The 24363-nt window shown below is 40.8% G+C and overlaps 1 protein-coding gene across 1 annotated transcript in view; it reads right to left on the minus strand.

Annotated features, from left to right (window-relative positions):
• slc6a11b (solute carrier family 6 member 11b) overlaps positions 1–24363 on the minus strand; it is a 36469-nt gene that overhangs the window by 6521 nt on the left and 5585 nt on the right. Inside the window, exons 7-14 of the mRNA XM_081357214.1 lie at positions 21358–21492; positions 14684–14787; positions 13011–13135; positions 9312–9424; positions 8574–8711; positions 6071–6173; positions 5070–5170; positions 4809–4979 (exon numbers count right to left, since the gene is read on the minus strand). Coding sequence (XP_081213340.1) covers positions 4809–4979; positions 5070–5170; positions 6071–6173; positions 8574–8711; positions 9312–9424; positions 13011–13135; positions 14684–14787; positions 21358–21492 — 990 coding nt within the window. The remainder of the gene's footprint in view (positions 1–4808; positions 4980–5069; positions 5171–6070; positions 6174–8573; positions 8712–9311; positions 9425–13010; positions 13136–14683; positions 14788–21357; positions 21493–24363) is intronic.

Raw genomic sequence — 24363 nt, forward strand, 5'->3', positions numbered from 1 at the left:
ATTTAGATGATTTAACGAGTTTAGTAAATTCTTCCTCTTCTATAGCAACGAACGAATCAAATTTTTCCTCAGGGAGACTACAATGCACTCCCTCATGCGATACTGTAGTAGACGGTTGCATAGTTATAATTTTCTCCCTGATATTATCAATCTTAAGTGAAGAAGTTCATAAAGTCATTGATGCTGTGTTGCTTGGAAACTTCGGTGCTTGAAGCTTTCTTTTTCGTTAGTTTAGCCACTGTTTCAAATAAATACCTAGGATTATGTTTATTTTCTTCTAATAGGTTTGAAAAATAAGCAGATCTAGCAGCTTTTAAGGCCTCTATAGGCTACTCTATAAAATAAGCTTTAAAATGTAAATTCAGTCCCTATGTAACAAACACAATTTAATTGTAGTGCTTCTAATTAAGTGATGAAAAGCAGTTGCAAATGCTTAACAAAATACACATCCATTTTCCATTTTCATGTTCTTGTTTCATGTCTGTCATGTGATCCCCTGTTCTAGTCATGTGATCCTTCCATGTGTTCTGTGTTGTCATTGGTTCATTGTTTCATTGTTCACAGGTGTCCCTTGTCTAGTCATTAGTCATGTGTATTGAAGTCCTCATGTTTGCCATGTGTCTTTGTCAAGTATTTTGTGTAACCACTGTTTGAAAGCGTTCTGTTCATGTTTTTGAAGTTCATGCCACGTCATGCCTTTGTTTTATGTTTGATCTTGTTTTGATTATGAAATAACTGCACTTGGGTTCTTCAAGCTCGCCTCCAGTGGACTCCATTACCATTATAGTAACATCTAATTAATTTAACATACACTGGAAAGTTGGAGCATGTAAGTTCCTGAACGCGATGAATGATGGGATATGCTCTGAAGCGCTAGTAGAGATTTAGTGGGCATTAAGTGAACTGCGCTTTGACATTTTTCAGACCTGGGACAGTCTTGCACATTAATGCGTGCACACAGTCTTAAGTGGCCAATACTGCAGGTGTGGGTACTGGGACAGACCATGAGTAACCGGTAAGTGAGTTTGATCAGGGTTTGAGGGCCGGATTTGAGAAACCCTCCTGGTGATGCTGTGATTCGGCCGTACCTACACTCGTGCTGGCAAATGTTTGTTCCCTGACAACAAGTTGGATTGCGTCAAACTGTGAAGAGCTTTGCAACGCAGAGAGAGGGACTGCGCTGTCTACGATTTCACTAAGACGTGGTTAAATCAAAACATTGCAGACGCCACAATACAGCTGGAGGGCTATCGCTATACAGAGGGGACAGAATAACCTCGCTAGCCGGTAAGCTAAATGTGAGGCGGCCTGGCTGTGAACGCCAACAAATCGTGATGTCAAGATGCCGTGGTGGTTTCTACTTTTTGCTCTCCGAAAGTAGAGCGAATGACTGTAAAATGCCAACCCTTCTACATGAGAGCAGTCATCATAATTGGCCCAGATCCGGCTCACACGCGGCCCAGATGTGGGCCGACACTATGTTGCTGTCTTTGCTGTTTATGTCCATTGAGCACTAATGTGAAGGAGGCAATACTCTACTATAACATCAGTGAGAAGCAGGCGGACCATCCTGACACTTTCTTCATTGCAGCTGGAGATTTCAACCAGCCAAGTCCATTCTACCTAAATTCTATCAGCACATGAATAGGAACACACTAGATCTAGTGTACACAAACACAAATGACTTATATAAAGCCCATAAAGCTAATAAATAAAGCTCATAAAGAAAGAGAAATTAGGAGGTGGCCTCAGGAAGCCACTTCAGCAATACAAGACCACACAGTGGACATTATTAGAGAGGCAGCAACACAAGGTGGCATTACTGACCTTCGGGAATATACAGAATCTGTCATTGGTTATGTCAATAAATCCATAGATGATGTGACAGGGGTCAAGCCCATCAAGAGGCGTGCCAATCAAAAACCATGGCTAACTGCAGAAGTCTGTTCACTGTTGAGGCCCATAATGCTGCATTTAAATCTGCAGCATACAGACTGGCAGGGAATAATCTGTCCCGAGGGATCGGGAAGGCGAAGAGGCTGTACGCACAAACACTAAACAGCCACTTCATGAATGACAGAGACTTAGGCGGTTGTGGCAGGGTTTTCAGAACATCACCCCTGAAGGCATACCATAACTACTCCTCTCTTCCAGATGAACTAAATGTAACCTGAGCGCCGTGTCATGACCGAGATGCTGCAGGACATGAGCGATGGTTAAAGACGTCAGTCTAGTGCATGTATACATCATAGACTGTAAACAAATATGGACGTGGTGTGCGTGACGTGACTCGTAGTGTTTCTGAAGAGCATTTTTGAAGCCCAAAGTGGGCGGAGCCGGCCGTCGCCATCTTGGCAGCGTCACTCCCGGATAAACGACAATGTGCAGCGAGGCGGATTAGCTGAGGTGACGTGACGCTAACAGACAGCAGACAAACGGCTAGGAGTGACATCAGCGGCAATCCACCTGTCTCTCAAGTGGCCACGCCCTTATTTATGCATGGATGAGTTATAAAAAAAATAAATCATCCCCCTCACAGTCGTCATGAAGGGCAAAATTACCTATATAGACCAAAACCACTTTTTGCACCAGGCTGTAAACATGTTTTTTTTCTGCTGTAAAGTTGGGCATATTAACATGCGGGTCTATGGGATTGACTCTCTTTTGGAGCCGGTCTCTAGTGGCCAGTGGATGAATTGCAGTTTAAGTCACTTCAGTGTTGGATTCAAGACAGAGGTTGCCACCTGGTTTACATAGAAAAACAATGCAAATGTAGTGCAGTAGAATGGAAAAACGCATTCTGTGTGACCGGCCCCTTACTCAGTGTTTTGCTTGTTTCTTGTTTTAAAGCTGTTCAGATATGTACGTGGAAAATTACTGATTAAGAAAAAAATGTCTGCAGTGTTGTACACTAACCTCATCACACAGCTCTATGTTTTTTGAAGCAGACACAATCAATACGACATGGCACAATGGGGTCACGTCAGGGCATTGCCCGCGTCACGCCCACACTGTGCCATCAAGTCTGCGCTTCGCTCTCTATATCTCTACACCGCAGTGCCAGAGCTACTTTCATCTTCGGCATGTCACGGCACGTCAAGAGATGTGATGTTTGTTTCTCAAGTACAAGCTGAAAATACTTTCTACCTCCTATCTTAAATCATTGGCAGAAATATGAGAGGTTTTTATCAGCAATGTTGAATATGTGCTAAATAAACAAATTGAAGAAACCATAACTGACAGTATAGCTTGACTTGAACATAATAATAAATAAAGAAAAACTCATTTAATTTAAACCTGGAAATAGACAGATTGCATTTTTAAAGGGCACCTATTACGCAAAATTCACTTTTACATGGTGTTTGAACATAAATGTGTGTTGGCAGTGTGTAAGCAAAACCACCCTAGAATGATAAAAATCCACCCAGTAGTTTTTTTACTATCTCAATAAATCATAAGCACTGTCTCAGAACACCCTGTTCTAGATTTCCCTCATTGTGACGTAGAATTGAGCTAAGCCCCACCGACGTGATTTGATTGACATCTGGTTTTGGCATAGACCCCGCCCTCGGTGATCGGTTACACCATCCTCCATTGTTTCAACGACAGCCGGTAATGTCTCCTAAGAAGTGTAGGTGTTCTGTTGTGGGATGTAAGAATGGACATACTAGTCTTCACTGACATTTTATTTATGAAGAAAAGGCACCACTTACACTTCCTAAATACGAGATTCATTTTCTGACTGACTATTTAGTGAACGAGGGTCAAAGTTAATCCTCAAGTGTGGATCGTTGCCTACTGTTCGCGATCCAACGTCACCTCCAGAAGAAGTAAGTGTATTTTATGATTTTTGAGCAAATAGTCATTTCAATCGATGTCAGCCAGTTCAACAACAAATGCGTCTAAAGCTATTTATTGTCGTCGTCATAGGATGTCTCAACAAACAACGTCAGACAGTTTTATGTCACGTAGGCATTTTTTTTTTTTTTGCAGCATTTACAAATGTAAATAAATTAAGGTCTGCTCTATCTCCATAGACAGTATATAAACGTCTATCTCCCTCCCCTTAAGAAATAAATAAATAAATCGTTTGTACTTAGCAAACGTTATCACAGTAGTGTGTGTTGTGTGTGTGTGTGTGTGTGTGTGTGTGTGTGTGTGTGTGTGTAGTTTCAAAAAATTGCGCGAACGTTATCACAGTTCGTTTGTGTGTGTGTGTGTGTGTGTGTGTGTGTGTGTTGCACATCCATAATGGCAAAGGGGACGCGATTAAAACTTTGTAAGTACATAAATGTATCAAATAACCATTCCGAGACGTTTAGTCCATTCTCTTTCGTGTTTATTCTGTGCCGGACTCTCTTCATCATCTGGGTCCAGCAGCAGGGCGGGGATATGCAACTCATTTACATTTAAAGTGGTAGACGCCAAAACAGCTCTTTTTAAAACAGGCCCCAAAAATGACATTTTCAAATGGTTATAATAAATAAACTGTGGGGTATTTTGTGCTGAAACTTCACAAATGCATTCTGGGGACACCCAAGACCAATATTACATCTTGTAAAAAGGGGCATAATAGGTGCCCTTTAAAACCTGAAAACAAAGAAACGTAACGGAGTGTCTATTTACACCGAGGGCAAATAGGCCGCCTTATTGGCAGAGGCTATTTATACTGACTCCGCCCACTTTTGTCTGATTGCACCGGATACAACTTCAGACAAAAGAAACCTGTCTGATACACACACACACACACACACACACAATGACCAGGTTCACAAAAAAGCTAGAATAATAAAAAAAAAGGCTTTTACCTCACGGAAAGTTCCTTTCGTTTTCCAGATCTGGACTACGATTCCCACAGGAATGCAAACCATAGAGGCCATGGCCATCATCCAGCCGATCCCATAACCCCAGTCTGGATACGTGTACACATTATTATACTTCAGCGGTTTGTATTTGATCAAGAAGAACAGAAAGATGCCCTGAAAAGACAATCGTATGACCAAGAACTTAGCATTTATCACTCACAGACTGTAAATATCTCGACTCTTAGTACATCGAGTTCAACTCACAGCACAGATGCCGGGCGTGAAATACTTCCAGCACCATTTGATGAAGAAAATGGGCTTGTATCCAATCATGTCCTCAATGTTTGAATAAAACCTGTCGGCACCTGAGGATAAAGACCAATCATATAAAAAATATCTCTCAGCAAAAATACACTGAATGCATTTATATAATAGAAATATAAAACATATATTTAAAGGACAGTGAGATGGCTTTTTCTCTCTGCTTGAAAACATATTTCAATGATTCATTACATGCACTGTCTGACTCTTGCCAGCAGGTGGCATTACGGTTACAGGAATCTGATAATACTGTAAACATTGACATTAATAATTCAGGCAGAAAAGCATCTGCTGGCACATCATGCATGTCTAATAATGACAGATTCTGATGGATTACAGTGGCTCTTGCTACATCGTGTGGCAAAATGTGACACTGTCTGATGGAAATTTAATGGATTTATTATCTCTATAGACCTTGTTTCTGTGGGAGGTTATTCATAAAGATATGCTACACGTCACTGCAAAATTAAGTGAGTGCTAATGGCCAATTAAGCCAGTTGGGTCAGAAAATGTTTCTTGATTCAAGAATGTTTAGATATTTGTACTGGAAACTGAGGAAGATCATTGTTTTTGCAGTTTAACACTTACCAGGACATTAAATACCAGATAACATTCGGAAGTTAAGGAGTAAAAACTGCATTAGAAAGAGATTTTTTGTTGAAGTTTATGTAGTGTACTACAATGTGACTTTGTACTCTTAACAAAAGCGCTAGCATCTCATAAGTGGCCTTTTTCTATGTTGGATGGGATCAATCTTTGTTTCTGCTCTGTAACACTTAACTACCAGGACATTAAATACCAGATAACATTTGGAAGTTAAGGAGTAAAAACTGCATTAGAGAGATATTACTCGTCAGCGGATGGCGACTATAGATGCTTAGTACAGAAGATGTGAATATTAATTGATGAATATTGTTATAGTCAGACACGAAGCAATGTCTTACCATAGATCCAGCCAATGCAGATGGACTCAAAGATGGCCACGAACAGCAGACACATGCCACTGGCTGCATACGCGTCGAAGAGCTGGAACACGTACATGCCACCCTGACAGAGCAAATACAGGACCAACATGAAACCCAACAGACCACTGCGGGTGTAGCGTGATACGTTTCGCACACAACCAAATTCTGTGATGTTGCAACAAAAGCGCTGGACGGTAATGCCAAGATGTGCATAAATTATACAAATGTGGATAAAAAACGTATGGCTCAACTGAGGCGGATAAAACATTGATGCACTTAAACTACGATGGAAACACATTTACTGAATAAATGCCTTGATGCCTCAGCAGAGGCTGTGATTGGATAACTGGACTAACCAGCGGACCAATGGCATCGCAGCATCTCAAATGTTGATTTGGTGGTTTTGGAGTCAAACCCTTCATCCCAATATCCATACTATCCATCCTAAATAGTAGCTATGTGAGATTAGAGTAGGTGTGTCTGTGTCCCAAAGCATAGTATGCTGAATAAAGTATGCCAGAAGCTCCCGGATCGTCTACTATTACCGGGCAATTACAGTATATTAGAGTGGTGGCATCACATCACAAACCAACAACAACAACAACAACAACAACAACAAAAAAACATACATTAAAAACAATAAAAACAATCATATTCCACATACATATCTACAAATTACAACATTCCAATGCAACATGCTTTATAGTAAAATTCACACAAGGAGGAAGAAAAAAAACAACAACTCAAGAATCCTCAAGAAAATTCGCATTACAAACACGAGGAACTACAAACACAAGTAAAAAGTGTTACAAAATGACCGACGGTGAGAGGTTTAGATAAAGGTTTGAGTGACTAATCAAAGTTTAACTTGATAAAAAAAATAAAATTATTTAACGTTATCCGTGTTATATTTCATCTGCAATAACATTGTGGACTTTTATAAAGATCCGTTTGGCCATTAACTTTAAATGCATCATTATGCATTAACATGAGGAGAGTCTCCGCATGAAAGACCGGCGACTGCAGATCGACGAGCTTCTGCATTTCTGTCCGATACGGTAGAAAATCAAATGTGGAGGATTTTAACTGTGACAAGATGATTGACAGGTCAGTTTACTTGAGACTGTAGAGTGTCCCAAAACTTGTCTACTCTTTTGCTACACACTCAAAAGTATCTACTTTTTCTTCACAAAAAGAGTAAATACTTCTTCAAGTGTGCTCCCGAACACCAGCATCCGAACGCCAGAGAACATGACAGCGTTTACTGTGTTTCGTCTGACGCTCGAGACACACTCGTTTATGATGGAGGGACAAGAGTCTGATTGCAGAAACTTTTGCACCAATGTCTTAATTTGTTCTCTTGAACACATGGGATGGAAACGCTGCTTTATTCACAAATGTTTTATGCAATATTCCAATTCTGCCCATTTCGCAACTTTGGATGGAAACAAAGCTAGTGACAATATCACAAAACCATGGCTATACGCTCACATGCTCACTGTATTTTACAGAACACAGAGCACTACTGCCATATAGAAAATGGCTTTCAAAGCATCTTCATCTCCCTCTCACCCTAGTAACAGAGAATGTCACACCGGAGAGGCTTCGTTCCACATGGGATGGCTTTATTCATGAAACGCCGAGTGAAAGCGTTCACCTGACTGCACATTACTGGTGGCGAGCGTCCTCCGGGCTATTTTTACACTCACTCCAGCCATAAACGCAAGCAGAAACATGCCAGGTGCCGACAGCAATATGCAAGGACTCTGTCTCTGTCATTACAGGGAAAATCCACCACAAATCTCGCTTTTTTTACACATCAAAAATGGTTAACCAGCATCAGGGGGTTTAGGTTAACAATTAACTAAATGAACCCAAGCATGTCAAACCAACATGTAAACAGCAAATCTGCTTGTCCTTGACGAACAAGACACCTGGATTTGTCATTATCGTGTATTAAGCTTATTTTACAAGATTAATTATTGTGTCGAAGCGTGCTTACAACAAATCTATGTTCATCCATCTGTGATGGAAGATTCCCAGCAAGCAATTTTGTGTTTAAAAGACGTCTCTACTAGCCTAGAACACAGCCCAGACGTCCGGCTAAAACAAGGAAGATTTGGGCTGTCAGTGAATATTTAATAGACGTTTAAACCATCGCCCGAGAATAGACTAGTCATCAATTAGACAACATGTCAAAGAAATGAAACCAAGCAGCTTGTAATCACTGTTGACTTTGCTTTCATGATGGAGTATCATACATCTCATCTCGCAAGTTATTTTGGCAAAAACGACACGTAACCGAATTCAAGGTTATTTTGGCTGGAAGTGTGTTCCTCATAGCCGGACTATATCGGGTCTATAGTTAACCTAGACGGAGAAATGACGGCTATTGCTTGCTGGGTTGTGTCGTACTAAATATCAGCACAAATATAAAGGGAATACTGATACCACTGGAAAGAACATAAAGTGATGACTTTACCTCTGTCAACATTATTAGACCCAGGAAGAAGGAGACCACAGACATTCCCAGGATGAGAAGCTCTCTCCGATATCCCACACGGAAGGTTTTGGGATACATGTCGATGATCGCGGTCACAAGACTCTCCACACACACAAACTAGACAGAGAGGAATTATTATCATTAACTAAAACCAGAACATTTCTCCTTACTAATGTCACTTTCTGAAAAGTGTTTCTGTTATCTTTTTTTTTTACAATAACTGATACTTGTTTCTGCCTTAAATTATTACATTGTTTAAATTAGTACATTTTTAGCTGACTGTGATTTGTACAGTATATGTACATTTCTGAAATACATAACTAAGACAGTTATCTCTGACAACAGATCACTCTATATTGTAATGTGGACTTTTTCTGTAAAGCTGCTTTCAAACGATGTGTACTGTGAAAAGTGCCATACAAATAAATGTGAACTGAACTGAAAAATGTAATTGTTTTGATATTTTGTATAGGCCTATAATACAGTGACACTCATTACGTGGGGCGACAGAGTCCCAACATTTTGGGTCTATGTGAACAACAACCACAGCAGTTTTACTGCAAAAATTAGAAATAAAAAAACACTAATTAACAATATCAAATATGAAATGTAAAAAATATTAATATTATTACCTTGTTTTCAAACAACAAGCTGATAATGGCAGCAATTTTATTCTCAAGTGAATTATTAAAGGTTAAAAATGTATGTATTTGTGACCTGACTGTCGAGTCCGAGGAAGATGAGCATCATGAAGAAGAGGCAGGCCCACAGTGGAGACCAGGGCATCATGGTCACAGCCTTGGGGTACGCTATAAACGCCAGACCAGGACCTGGAATACACATCACCAGAGAATAACTAACACTTTCTGATTTTAATTAAGTCAGAAAGATGGAAAGTTAGTACAAAGTTGGTCCTATTGAGGGGTAAAAACACTGACCTTAGCCTTCACGTTCTGTTTGGGTTCTAAGAGAGCATGCGTCAAATTTAGAGAGGTCCTATTATGCTTTTGTCTTTAGTGTGTAATGTTGCTGTTTGATCATGAAAAGCTCCAGTTCTTCTCTATATTAGAGTCAGTGTTTCTGAACTCCTGAAATGCCTTCATTGTAGTCTTGAGTTTCTTCCTCATTTAAATAATTAATACGCAGAATAAAGGGGCGGGGCCTGGTTGAGCTAGTTAGTAGTGTGTTAAACTGGTGGTTATAGTAAGGGGCGGGGCATTTCCCAAAAACACACTGGAAGCGCTCGACCAATCACAACACACTGCTCCAGCCGACCAATCAGAGCACAGTGTGCTTTTCAGAAGGAGGGGCTTCATAGAGACAGGAACTAAACAGGGGTGAGTTTCCAAAAAGCATCGTTAGCCAACTATGGCGGCGAGTTCTGTCATTATCAACATAGTTCAACGAGTCTGTGTTTCCCGAAACCATCATTCCAACGAACATTCGCAAACAGAGTTGTGTGTTTGGAGCGACAGATCTCGACCTGTGGTTAGAAGAAGAGTTTCTAGTTTGCATGACATGTGGACTCAATAAATCCTGATCTTGAGCAAGCTAACATTCAGTATATCTTTTGTTTAGAACACATACAAATGTCATTTATATCTTTTAGTTTGTCAAGAGATTTAAAGCGTCGTTGTTGAAGAGTGCGCATGTGTGAACGAGCTCTAGTGTAAGAACGAGTATATGATTGAATCTGGAAATAAAGCAAAATAAGAAAAATGAGAAATATTCCTCAGATGACATGTTCATAATTTAAAGCAAAACATCTAGCATTAATTCAGTCACAAACAGATTTATTAAAAGTATTATTACCCCAACACCTGCGTGACGTCATTAACCAACGTGATCGAACGACCAATTTGCAACAATATGGTTTCGGGAAACAGTCGTGACTAGCTAGATGATTTCTTCAACGATGCATCGTACTATAGTAGCTAAGCAGCGAGTTATGGCGTTGTATCGGAAACACAGCCAGAGCGTTACTGACAGACTGGGAAGAGAGGAGCCGCAACAATGGAGAATATGAGGAAATAATCAACATTAAAGCAGGAAAACCTGTTCTAGTAGAGCCTGAAAACAACTTTGTAAAAGGGCATAATAGCTCCTCTTTAATTATCTCAGTGACGGTCCTGGTGAAACAACGATGCCATGTGGCTTGGCTCTGGTTTTACAGTACAGAGACACTGTCCAAAATCAGCAGGCCAAGAGCAGAGATCCCTGTGCCATAACACTAGAGTAATATGCTAGAATATGAACTCAGAGCTACTCTTCATTATATAATGCCATGAGTGGAGCTCTAGTAAAAGCTCATTAAACAAGGTTTATGGATTACTTTTTGAAATGATAGCGGCTAAACACTTGTTTTTCTATATTGTACAGGAACCGGTTTGAGAACCAATGCTCTAATGTTGTGGCTCAACAGCTGAATATTTGTTTTTGAATAAATAGCACATCAAATATTTTTCTTAAAGGGGGGGGTGAAATGCTATTTCATACATACTGAGTTTTTTACACTGTTAAAGAGTTGGATTCCCATGCTAAACATGGACAAAGTTTCAAGTTTCAAAAAAGTTTCAGTTTCAAATTTTTAAATTGTACGTTTGAAGGAGTATTTCTGTGCCAAAAATTGTCCTTCCGGTTTGTCACAAGTTTCGGAAAGTTTTTTTCGAGTATGGGCATGTGTGACGTCAGATGAAGCGGAATTTCCTTACATGGGTCCTAAGGGCACTTCTCCGGAAGGACGCGGCCGCGCGCGCACTCGTAGACCAGAGCAAGAGAGCAAAGCAGTTCGCCATCAAAGCAACCTGCCCGGCTTTTGGGAAATCAATGTCACCAAAAAAGTGGGTTTTTGGTTGCCAGGGCAAGACAATCCTGCACAGATTCCCAAAGAACCCAGCGCTAAGGGATCCGTGGATGGAGTTTGTTTTCCTGAGCATAAACGGAGTTGTGTAAGACGGATTTGCAGATCGTCTAATGCTTAAGGATCGAGCAGTCGCAATGATAAAGGTTTGCGGTCGTGCGTTGGAACCGCAGGCGGTGAGTAAAACTGTTGAACAAATGTCTCTGTGTGTTGTTAGCTCGGCGCGTTAGCACAGCTTTAGCACACCGCCCACACGGCCCGCCTTCAGACGCTCGTTTTTTTTCCGGAAAGACTCGGTACAGCCTATCTTTCTTTTATAAATATAATAAAACTAAAGACTTTTTGGAGATATGAAGGATGCAATACTACTCTATAGGTACTCAAGATTAACAGGAGATTGAGTGAAAATGAGCATTTCACCCCCCCTTTAAAGCCACACTAGGTAGGAATTCCATTTTGGTTAAACAACGACCCCTAGAGTCGCTGTGGACTACTTGTATTTAACGTTACTGCCGTAAATACCACTCACGCAGAGCAGTCTCTTCACTCACGGCCTGATACCCTCCCCCCTGTATACCGGTCCCTGTTCAGTCGGATGGAAGCTGTAACGAGTGGAAATAAGGTGTGTCCCCTTTAAGAGCTGTGCGCGCCCTGTTTAACTTTCGGCAGTCTGTATTGTATGTGCGCCTCGAATATTCTGTAAGCGGGTTGTTTCTGTTTGATGCTCATTCGTGTCCTATTTTTGTCTATCAAGTAATGCTGTGGACGGTAAAACGTGTGACAGACAGTTACACGAGTTCAATTGGGTAATAACAGAGACAATTTATATAAAAGGACTTTGGTAATAAACACAACGCGTTTCAAATCGTCGGACATCGAACATCGAGCTAGCCTCCGAAGATGTCTAAGTTACTAATCCATCAACAAGAACGCCAGGTGCTTTTTAGCTCACACCAACGAGTGAAAGCTTCTCCGAGTGATATACAATATAAGCAATATACTTACAAGTCCAACAGCATGTGAGGACGTGTTGGGGGAAGTGAGGTAGCCTATGCCGTAAAGCAGTCGAATTTTGTAGTTCTTTTTGTGCGCGGGGGGTTACTACCCGAACTCCGAAGTTTAAAAGTACGATTAAAAACTATACAGACCCCGCCAGGCTATGGCAGACATGTCATTCAACCTATTGTAAGTCGATGTACCATCACAAGAGTCTTGGAAATATATTATGAAGGTTGAAAAGTTACCTAGTGCTGCTTTAATAATAATGTCAGATGATTTCTAAACCCCTTCAAAGTGTGTTTCAGTCACTTCCATAGTCAGTCTTGCTCTATTGTAGTAAATAAGTAATGCTGAATTGTTAAATAAGTCATACAATAAAAAGCTTTTCTGAGAAGTGCTTTAAATTGCATGAGTCCGAACACACTTAGCCTTAGACATCCAACTGTAAGTTACTGTATATCAAACATAAACTCAAACTAACTCATGCACATATTCCTTTTCTATATAAATGAGATAAAGCTTATTAGAATAAAGTCCAAACGAGAATCTTTGCTGACCTGACTCTGCCACTGCCTCGATTGGCACATTCTGTTCATATGCCATGAAGCCCAAGACGGAGAAGATGGCAAATCCCGCCACAAAACTCGTGCCACTGTTCAGACAGCACAGCATGAGGCAATCCCTGCAAACACACAGCAAATGCAAAAGTGTTCACCCCTCTTTAGACTCTCAGCACTGAACCACAGTGGACTAAAGTGATCTAAAATATTAACAAATAAAAACAAAACTGATTTCATAAGCATTCAGCCTCATTAATATGACACATCTGGTGCAGCTATTTAGTTTTTGGAAGTCACACAAATATTGAAATGGAGCTTACATGTGCGTTTCAATTAATTGTAGCATGAATACACCTCAGGAATATGGAACACTGTTATTTCTCAGTATTTTGGTCTGTTTTTCCCCAACACAAATATCTAAACATTCTTAAATAGATGCATTCACTGAAGAAGAAAAACTCAAACTAAATTTTTCAGAAAATAAGACATTATTTGGTAAGTAATTTTGCTTCTCAAGTAAATGTATCTTGATTTAAGAATGTTTAGTTCCCCATCAGACTCAGTCACGCTCGATGTTACGTCAGAACTGAACTGACGAATCGAGATCCCAATCGTATAATAACCAAGACGATATTTGTACGGGAAAACAAGAAAAAAATACTGCGGAAGAACATCGTTTCATTGTTGTTGTTTTTTGCAGTGGATGTCAGTTTTTTTTTTAGAACTTGAAGACAGTAAAACACAAAAAGACAAGGCAAGGGATGGATGGATGCAAGACAATTTCCAAATCTCCAAATCTGAATGACTGAAGAAGGTGAGGGAAGCAGCCAGAAAACCAATGAAGGAGAGACAGAACAGACAATTATGGGGAAGTTTATGAGAAGGGCTCTACACGATCCCAGCCGAGGAATAAGAGTCTTATCTAGCCAAACCATCGGTCATTTTCTAATAAAAAAATTTACATTTATATACATTTTAACCACAAATGCTCGTCTTGCGTTGCAAGGTTGAAAGGTCATGCATGACGTAGGCGGAAGTACCAACCTAGTGTTTACAAAGCGAACGTGCAAAGACGATGTCAAACGCCATTTACAAAAATAAATAAAAGGTAAAACAATGATGTCGGACAATTTTGAAGTTGGAGGAGAAAATGAGAAGTTTTTCGCCCCACTCTACATTTTCTGCTTATGTCACGCCTGACCTTTCCAACGTGATTACGTTATGCATGAAGTCGTGGACGTGCAAGATGAGCATTTGTGGTTAAAAAGTACATAAATGTTTAATTTTTTTTTAGAAAATGGCCGATGGTTTGGCTAGATAAGACTAGAGCCTTTGAAGCTGCACTGAAACTGACAGCTGGACCTTCAACCCGTTGGACTCGATTGAAAAGAATAATCCTGGAATGTTTTCCTCAAAAAGCTTAATTTCTTTTCAACTGAAGAAAGAAAGACATGCATATCTTGGATGACGTAGGGCTGAGTAAATTATCATGAAATTTTAATTCTGAAGTGAACAAGGCCTTTAAATGTGTCATATCTCAGCGACCGGGATGTGTGGGATGAAGGTTTCTATGGTCTGATGAGAGCCAAGTTGATCAAGTCCAGATCTAGATCCAGATCATAAACAGAGAGTATGTTTAGACAAAACACACTGACTTGACAGACTCTCACCTGTAGCAGTTGTTGTTGTAGCTGTTGTAGCTGCCGAGAGCCGTTAAACAACCCAGACATATAGCATACGAGAAGAAGATCTGAGTGCCTGCATCCACCCACACCTGTGTAAATTACAGATCAATTACACGACCATAACTGCTCTTATTCATCAATATACTGGCACTGAAACAAGATCCTAAGACACATACTCTAGTGTCATGTATTCTGAATGAGAAGTTGTGTTCAGTTATTGACACTGAGTTCATTAAGTAAGGGATAATGTACATCCAGCTGGTTGTTATCTCAGAATAAACCCCGACAGGGTGATCAGGATCAGGTCTTCTTCAGCCTGAAGGGGTTTATTCTGAGATAACAACCGGCTGGATGTACATTATCCTGCTTTTTACACGGATACTTGCCACATAAGAAAATAATTAGACACAAAATATTGATCTGAGTTGAAATATTTGGTTGGCTCTTTAAACGCAAAACTTGAGCGGAGAGAGCAGTTTCAGCTGCAAGTTCAAGCTAGACGGACGTTTAAGAGATACGGTATACAGTCATTACACTTATTACACAGCATTTCAACACATAAATAATTATGGAGATAAGAGATATTGAGATTAAACTGTTTTGTATCTTATAATCCAACAGTGTACAAAACAATAGTCACAAAATGGCCGCCACTGCGTTTGTATGAAACAAGAGAGAGCGAGTCCACGACACTGGATGGCATAATTAAATAACTGTACACAAAATATTGATTTGATTGAGTTTTAATATTTTATTAGCTCACTAAACGCAAAACGTCCCCGAAGAAAACCCATTCCTAGCAAGTGAATAGCGCTGCAGACTTCAGTGACCCGGATGAGCCTGTGTTTCTGTTCTCAGCGGTTGTTATCGGGGAATAATATACCGCTGGATGGCGCGATTGACCAATCAGAATCAAGTATTCCACAGAGCCGTGTAATATTGATCAATAATCAGTTCTTTCTGACACTTACAACCCACCAATTTACAACTTTTTTACAATGGAGTTCTACAGCTAATTAGCTGATTAATAGGACAAACAATGAAAGTTAAGTCATTATTCACTCACCCTGGTCTTATTCTAAAGCCATATGATTTTCTTAGTGTTCTACTTGTCTCTATATAATGGCAGTGAATCGGTCGAGCAGAATCTCCACTGAATCTTATTTTTTTACAGTAGATCTCTATCTCGTGCTTCTGATTCTGATGCACAACTCTCTCACCTGCAACGGGCTAAAATGTTCTCATAGCGCTCGAATGCTCTGAATAGAGTTATTTTGCCCCATAGAGGGAGAGAAGTGTAAAAATGTGGCCATAGGGGATCCATGTGAGTCGGTGTAAAATGAGCCAGCACCTCTTTAAAACGCTCTCACATATCCATTGAGCCACTAATCTCTTTTACTGGGAAAACAATTGACAACTGGCAGTATTTGCTTCCTCCAGCGAGTAACCGGGGAAACCCTTCTGACCTCACAACACAGAGCAACTTCCCTCCAAGAACATCCAGTCATTTACGTCTCTTCTGTTTAACATTGGGCCGGTGCGAATGCTCTGGTTTGGCATTACTCGGACACGCCGCTACATTCTTTAAAAGCTGCTCATTGATGTTGTGGCTAATTTGGAGGTTTGTTTTGTCTTGTTTTAGCCAGGAAGTGCATCCTAAAGAAACATTTTGATTGCAAACTCGCCTCTAGTCATTATTTCCAAATCTTTAAAAAAACGCAACTTGTCGTTCATTATAATGAATGACAAGTTGTGTTTTTTGGAAGATTTGGAAATTTGGAAAAAAGTTGGGTTATTTTTTTTAACCTAACCGTTGGGTTACACATATTGGGTCACTATGTTGGGTCATTTTTTAAATCATTAGGTAATTTCTAGTAATAACCCGGCTGTTGGGTTAAATACGTATGTTGCATGTTCACTTGTGTATTTTGAAATTATGTACACACTTATGTGTATTTACATTCAATTCTAGACTCCCCAATATTTAGTTTGTAATTTAACTATATATTTGTTGAGACATATGCATTGTTTTATGCAAGTGTATTTTATTTATTAAAATAATATTAAAATAAATAGTTAACTTTTAATAAAAATAAATAGTTTAACAATGCGTTGGGTTAAAATAATCCACAGTTGGGAAGGGGCTACACCACTCCATAGTTGGGTTACTCGTTATTAACCGTTAATAATACAACTTTATTAAGTAAGTGCAATTCTAATACTAGACAGTCATCAATGAGGGGGGAAAACTATGCTAAATGCATTTAATGAAATGCAACTAGTTAGGACAGTAAAAAAAAGACTTATTAACTGTAAAAAAAGAAGGATAAAATGCCTTCCTTTTTTTTATGTCAAAGGCTTTGTGTCCAACACTATGGTACTTTGGCGTAAATTCATCTCTCTCTTAGAATCAAGCCAAATCACACAGATGCCAACATGGACAGGTTGTTAGGTATTTTGCATATTACTGAGCCTTTGCAATTCGTGACAATATTAGTCAATTTCAATGATGATATTTGTCATCCACAGTACCATAGAAATCACAAAACACCAAAAAAATTATTTTGTCCAAATCAGGCATAGATTTCTGTTCTCTAAACATGCAATTTCAAACAGAAATGGAAACTCTCTGGCTCAAAAAACTGAATTGTGTGGTGAGATTGTGAAGGAAGATGGTGAATAAAACAACGGAGCATAGAGAATGTGAACAGACCTCTTATTGTGTGGCATGAAAGCTAATTAAACATTGGTGTCGGAGGAGCCCCATCACCAAACCGCCCTTTATCACCCTCTCTCTTTCACTGTGTTGCTTTATGTCGCTCGCTCTCTCAGGCTATCGATGCTACTTCACATACATTCCTTCAGTCCTGCTTTCTGTTCACTGGGATGATGAAACGGTGGAGCATGATACATCTGATGTTTAGCCATCCTGTGATCCCACCAAATGACCTGAGAGTTCCCTGCTTCCGGAAAAACTTTGCACTGATTGCTTGATGTTCATCAATTCAGTTAGATTTGGAAAACAAACTCTTTGTCATTCTAAATCTCTGTTAGAGTAGGAAAAATATTTATTGAAAATAGCAGTATTTTTCTTTGCACAGTGTAAATATATATATATATATATATATATATATATATATATATATATATATATATATATATATATATATATATATATATATATATATATTTAATTTAAATTATTTATTTTTTTTATTATTTTTTTTTAATGATAAATCTTCACCTGAGAAGTTTTGTTTTTGGTAAACTATTCATTAGTGCATCTCATAATCTAGTAAAATTAATGCCATTTAAAAGATTTATACTTGTTTTACTTGTACCTCCAGCTAAGCTAAATCTATCGTTCCCTTTCGAGGGAACTCGTACTGCGTCGACTACGACACTTTGGGATGGCCAGTCTCGCGAACCCTGTGGTGCAGGTCCCGTGTCCGTTGAGGTGGTGCGGCGGTGTTCATCATGGGGCTCGCAAATGGACCTGGTAAGGAATCTTGAGACTGCTGAGGCACTTTCTCAGGATTCCTCAGCCAGTTCCGATGTTCTCCCGCCTCGAGTGGAAGCCCGCACAGCGGCTTCTTCATCACGAGCGGAGAACCCGATGCTCGAGCTGTCTGCTTCCGAGGAAGTGGACGTGCTCAGCATCCAAGGCGGGGATTATGGAGATGACTAGCCACTCCATATCCCCGCATGTGAGGAGCTGGTGGCGGTTATTTCTTGTGCCATGGACCAGATAAACATCAGCTGGCCACATGAAAGGCAGGAAGTGCAGACAAAAAGCAAGTTAGATGAGCGCTTCCTGCAGCGTAGAGAACAACCTCATCGTCGGGGTTTGCCGTTCAACGAGTTGTGTAAATCGTGAAACAAGCCATTTTCCTCGTGTATTTCTAACAGACTTGTCTCTCCGAGATATCGACCGTTCCATGACGGCTATGGTGGTCTCAGAGAGACATTTACGGTTAAATCCATCATTTATGGGCATCAAGGAGAAATTCAGGGCTTTGAGAATCGAGAATCGTTTTTGATTAAACCCTGCCGGGAATCCGCTTCAGGGGGTCGAGAACGAATCACGAACCTCAAGATATTTCGATGCATTCTCTGTGGGCCCTGCGCACTGAATCAGTCTCTGAGGAGGTTCAGGTTCAAGATGCTAACTATTCCCATCATCGTGAACCAAATTTGTCACGATAAATCTGACGCATACTTCCACATTTCCATCCTTCCATCTCACAGGAAGTTCCTGAGGTTCGCTTTTGGGGTGAAGCGTTCCAATATCGGGTTCTTCCGTTCGGCCAAGCTCTCTCCCCTCGCACATTTACCAAATGCATGGATGCAGCTCTAGCTCCGCTGATGCTTCAGGGTATCAGGATGCTAAATTATATCGACGACTGGTTTATTATGGACCAGTCACAAGAGCTGGCAGTTCAGCATCAAGATGTTGTCCTTGCCCACATTCAGAGCCTGGGGTTGAGACTACTGAGAACCACGTTCCTGGAAGTAGTGTGGGAATCAGTCACGATGCGGGCACAATTGTCTCCTGCATGGATAGGGTCCATCCTGGCCATGGTGACCAACTAGGCCAAGCCATCACTTTAAAACACTTTCAAATAGTGTTAGGGCTCATGGCAGCAGCATCCAACATCATTCAATTTGTCCTGCTGCACATGAGGGCCCTGCAGTGGTGGTTGAAAACCAAGGGGTTTTCCCCCGAGGGGGAACCTGTTCCGCATGATCAGGGTTATGCGCAGATGCCCTCGTTCCCTATCTATGTGGAAGAAAACTTGGTTTCTGTCCCAAGGTCCCGTGTTGGGAGCGTCATGTCGCCGGAAAGCCATTTCGACAGACGCCTCCCACACAGGCTGGGACGTGGTCTCTCAGAGCTACATACATCCCAGGAGATCAGAATCAGGGAGCACACATCCTGTCGAGGCAGGGGCTGAGGCCTGGGGAATGAAGACTCCACCCCGAGGTGGTGGAGTCGATATGTCAGAGGTTCGGCCCAGTGGAAGTGGATCTGTTTGCGTCTCGAGAGGATCTGTGGCCCACGAGACCAACTTTTCACCGTTTGGTGCAGAGAGCATGAGGTGGACCCAGTTAACTGCCCGGTGGCTTCAGTGCTGGAGTTCCTCCAAGATCGCTTCTCGGCTGGTCTTACCCCGTCCACACTCAAGGTGTACGTGGCTGCCATTGCAGCTTTCCACACTCCTCGGGCTGATGGGCCCCTGGGGAGACATCAGCTGGTCGTACGTTTCCTCCGTGTGGCTTGGAGGATGAGACCTGCGGCTCGTGTCAGAGTTCCCACATGGGATCTGGCAGTGGTTCTCGAATGAACCTCTGGAGTCGGCTGAGGCCAAGAACCTTTCTTTCAAGCTAGCCTTCTCATTAGCCATTACTTCTCTGAGGAGGATAGGAGATCTTCAGGTGCTCTCTATATCTCATGGGTGCCTGGAGGCTATCTTTCATCCCAGGCTGGGCTATGTGCCTAAAGTACCATCTAATGTGGCACGGCCTACGGTTATGTAGGCATTTCATCCTCCACCTCACGTGACAGTGGATCAGGAAAGGCTTAATTTACTCTGCCCTGTCAGAGCTTTAAGAATTTATCTTCAGAAGTCTTCTTCATGGCGGAAGTTAGACCAGTTGCTGGTGTGTTTCGGGTCGCCCAAGAAGGGGCTTCCCGCGTCCAAACAAACCATCAGCAATTGGATTGTTCAGGCTATATCTATGGCATATCAGGTGTGCAGTTTGCCTTCCCCTTTGGCCGTGAGGGCTCATTCTACCAGAGGCATGGCATCCTCTGGAGCCCTCCTTTCAGGGGCCCTTATCTAAGAAGTGTGTGATGCAGCTGGATGGGCTACCCCTCACACTTTTATTAGGTTCTACAGTCTGGACATCCCTTCAACGCCAGGCACCCTAGTGCTCTCGTCCTAAGTATGCCTGTGCGGAGCTTCACACTGGGACAGGCAGGGCTCATTGTGGCATAGTGGATACTCGTTCCCCAAAGTGTCATAGTCGACGCAGTCCATGGCATTCCTCGAAAGGGAACATCTCGGGTTACGACTGTAACCCTTGTTCCCTGAGAAGGGTACGAGACAATGCGTCCCTTCGCCACGCCTTCCCCTGCCTGGGAGCGACTTGCTTCATCACAGAAGCTGACGCTGTTGTGTGCCGGCCTCCCTTTGTAGCTTCTGTGTATGCCGTTACACCTTCTCAGGGAACAAGGGTTACAGTCGTAACCCGAGACGTTCACTGTCATACGCTAATGTAAATTAAGTTTTCAGGGGCTGAATTTCTCTTTCATAAATGCATTTGATAAAGGAGAGATTTGCCCCCTCCATAACCTGCTACATCTGATAATGACTGAGCACAAAGTCTGCATGTTTCTCACAGGATTTTGAGAGAGTATGATGGATGGACCTCGAAGGCGATCTAGGGGCATGTGCATCTCTAAGAAAGAAATACATTTCGATTGTAAAACAACTGCGTTGTAAAAGAAAAGAAAATTAATACTAAGTATAGTATTTTAGTTTACAGTTGTAAAACTACAATACTGATATCTTAATACTTGCCAAAAGCTTTTATTTTGGCGTAAACTTGACAAACTAAATGACATTCTGAATTAAATTTAATAAAATGTTTCATACCTGAGGATCTGACAGACGAGACATATCAGGGTACAGGTAGAATTTAATTCCATTAGCAGCTCCTGGAAGTGTGATTCCTCGAATAAGAAGGATCAACAGCATGAAATAAGGAAAAGTTGCAGTGACATACACCACCTGCAGAGGGAAAACATGTGCATGAATAAAGGTCGTCAAGCTGCACCAACCACATGTTCACATCTTTGGAGACGCTGAATCTATTCTAAATCTATTCTAGTCATCATTTATTCTTTCATGTAATTCCAAATCTGTATTACATAGTTTTTTACATAAAAAAAGAATACATTTTGAAGAATCATCATGCAGCTATTTCCATTCAACAACAGTTTATATAAGACCACATGTGACATGTTCCAAAAAGGACAAAAAAAAAACATCAAAAAGAACCATTATAGTACTTTATATGATATAAAGTGCATTAAAGTACTTTAAATCATATAAAGTGTTTTAATGCTATCACTCGATCAAGTGAAAACAACAGATGCTGCTTCTGTTTCATTAAAACTTTATTTATATTCAAACACACTGTGGCACTGATAAATCTGCAACATTAAAAAATACAATATAGCAAGATCTGGAGGTTTATTTATAAGGATGTGCCAAAAGCCGAATACTATGATTGGAAAGGATCTACGGATCTATCTACGGACCCCCTAATGGAAAAAATGTGAGATGGGAGGAATAATTATATTTCAGTGCTTTTACGTTTTCTCGCAATTATATAGTTGGGTAATTATATTGTATATCATTTGTGGGCATCAAGGAGCCTCAACCAAAATGTGGAGTATTGAAATCACTTTTCAGTGCATGCCGCTTTTTACTTTCACTTTCCAATTCACGATCATGCCTACTCTGTCAAGTCAAGTCACATTTATTTTTATAGTGCTTTATACAATACAGATTGTTTCAGATTGATCATCTGTAAAATAATGATTCAATGATGCAAACATAGTTCAATTGTAGCTCTGTAAAGCAGCTCTAAAAAAAGAAATGTAATTGTTCAGTTTAAATCAGTTCAGTTATCCTCTGGATTGTGGACTGGTATCATTCAAATTATTTAATCCAGTTCCTTCTGCTTGAAAATCGGATTTATCATGCCGGTATGGAGATGAAGCTGGCCATCGGGATCTGTGCAAGGGTTTGGTTTGGTTCTTGTTAGTCCCTCATAGCAAGACCTTTAGACTGACGGCAGAAGGTTTGGATTCCATAACAGTTTTCAAGGCCAATGACCGCCCAGAGGCCGTCTGACTGACATGTAAAGCAACCAATAACAATTTGCTTTGTTCATGGTCATGTTTAGGGGCGTGAAAATGTAAAGTTGATGTCGCTACAATAACAGACCGATGTGTTAAACTTTCAGATGTATTTTAAAGAGTCTATGCTGTGAACTTCACATTCTTCACATTCTTTTGAAAACCCAGCGTTTAGTTGATCCTGATAAGCGCTAATTGTCACAGTAGTAAACACCACGGCTTTCTTCTTCCATTGGGCGTTTTGGCATCACGGCAGCTTTGTTTCAAGGTCGTGTCTATGTGCAGGTCCACATCTGATCTAGATATGGTCCAGATCCGGCTGACTATATGGTAAGCTCGGGACTAAGGGTAGCATGTACAGGATGAAAAGCAACGGTCCTAGTACTGAGACTTGTGGTACTCCATACTGAACTTGCGATCGATATGACACCTTTTATTTTACTGCTACAAATTGATAACGGTCAGATAAGTATGATTTGAACCATGCCAATGCAATTCAATAACATCTTTAAACTCTATGCATAGGGAGAAGTGGTACTGACCAAACATTTTACAAGATAAGAAATTTGTCAATGACGCTCAGGATCAGTTGCGCACCATAATCGGAATGTGAATAGATTCACTGCAAAAGTCAGTTACATTTTGGAAAATGGCTTAAATGGCTTCAGAAAAAAAATGGTGCATAGTGTTCTTGTCCTTTTTTGGTCATTGAATGGCATGGTATGGAAAATAGATGTGTAAATATTCTTTAAAAATTTTCCTTTTGAGTTCCACAGAAAAAGTGGAAGCATACACCAACAAAATATTCATTTTTGAACTATTCCTTTAAAATTAAGTTAATGTGTCAAAATGTCTGTGATCGGAAGACCAAACACATTTTTTACCCTATTTTGTGATGGGCTATCATGTGCAAATCAGATGTCTTACTAGTACACCTTTCAAAGAAAGGGATTCGAGGGAATGAATGATCGAGTGAATGAAGCAGTGCACTTAACGTGAAGGGGTTACAGAATGCTCTGAGGGTCTGCCAGAGGGGGCAGGTACTCTCCCAAAGCCTTAATTGAGCGCTGATTGAAAGAGTTACTCTAAGGGGGAGGAAGGGATGCAGGTCTGAGCCAGAGGTTTTGATGGAGAAAACACTCCACAGTGCAACACAGCACATAAAAAAAGACAAAAATAGAATAGCCAGGCCACCATCATGTTGTGACTTGTCAACATGATCTTCAGAGTCTTGAATTATTACCAAGTCTCATCCAATCAGAGTAAGAGCTTTGTCTCCCAAGACACACAGAGGCTGGAATCCTCAGAGCAATCAGACCGACAGTGTTCTAAGATCACGGTGTGATTCTTCCTTACTATACTTTCAAGTTCAAGAACCTAAAATGCTTTTGCAAAATGGCATTCACAACCCACAGAAATGAGTTCAACATTTTGAAGCTCTTTCAATCCCGTGAACAAAACCACCCTTGGGGGCGGCACTAGGTTCTTGTTCCTCTGGCACCCGGTCAAGACCATACGAGGACAAGACAGGGTTTGGACACAAAAGCTTCTACCCTGTTTCCCTCCAGAAGGAGCCCAACTGGGTTGTGTTGGCAGTGTGGGAAAATGTGTGGCACAGAAACTTACAATTGCAGATGACTTCAATCTGACCTGGGTAATTTACTGTACTAAATGACAACAAACGCATCTTCACATTAATGAACAAATGCGTTGCCCTTTGTGACAAGAAGTTTTT

The sequence above is a fragment of the Scardinius erythrophthalmus genome (genome assembly GCF_964197995.2).
Source record: "Scardinius erythrophthalmus genome assembly, chromosome: 25".
In the NCBI taxonomy this organism is placed as follows: Eukaryota; Metazoa; Chordata; class Actinopteri; order Cypriniformes; family Leuciscidae; genus Scardinius; species Scardinius erythrophthalmus.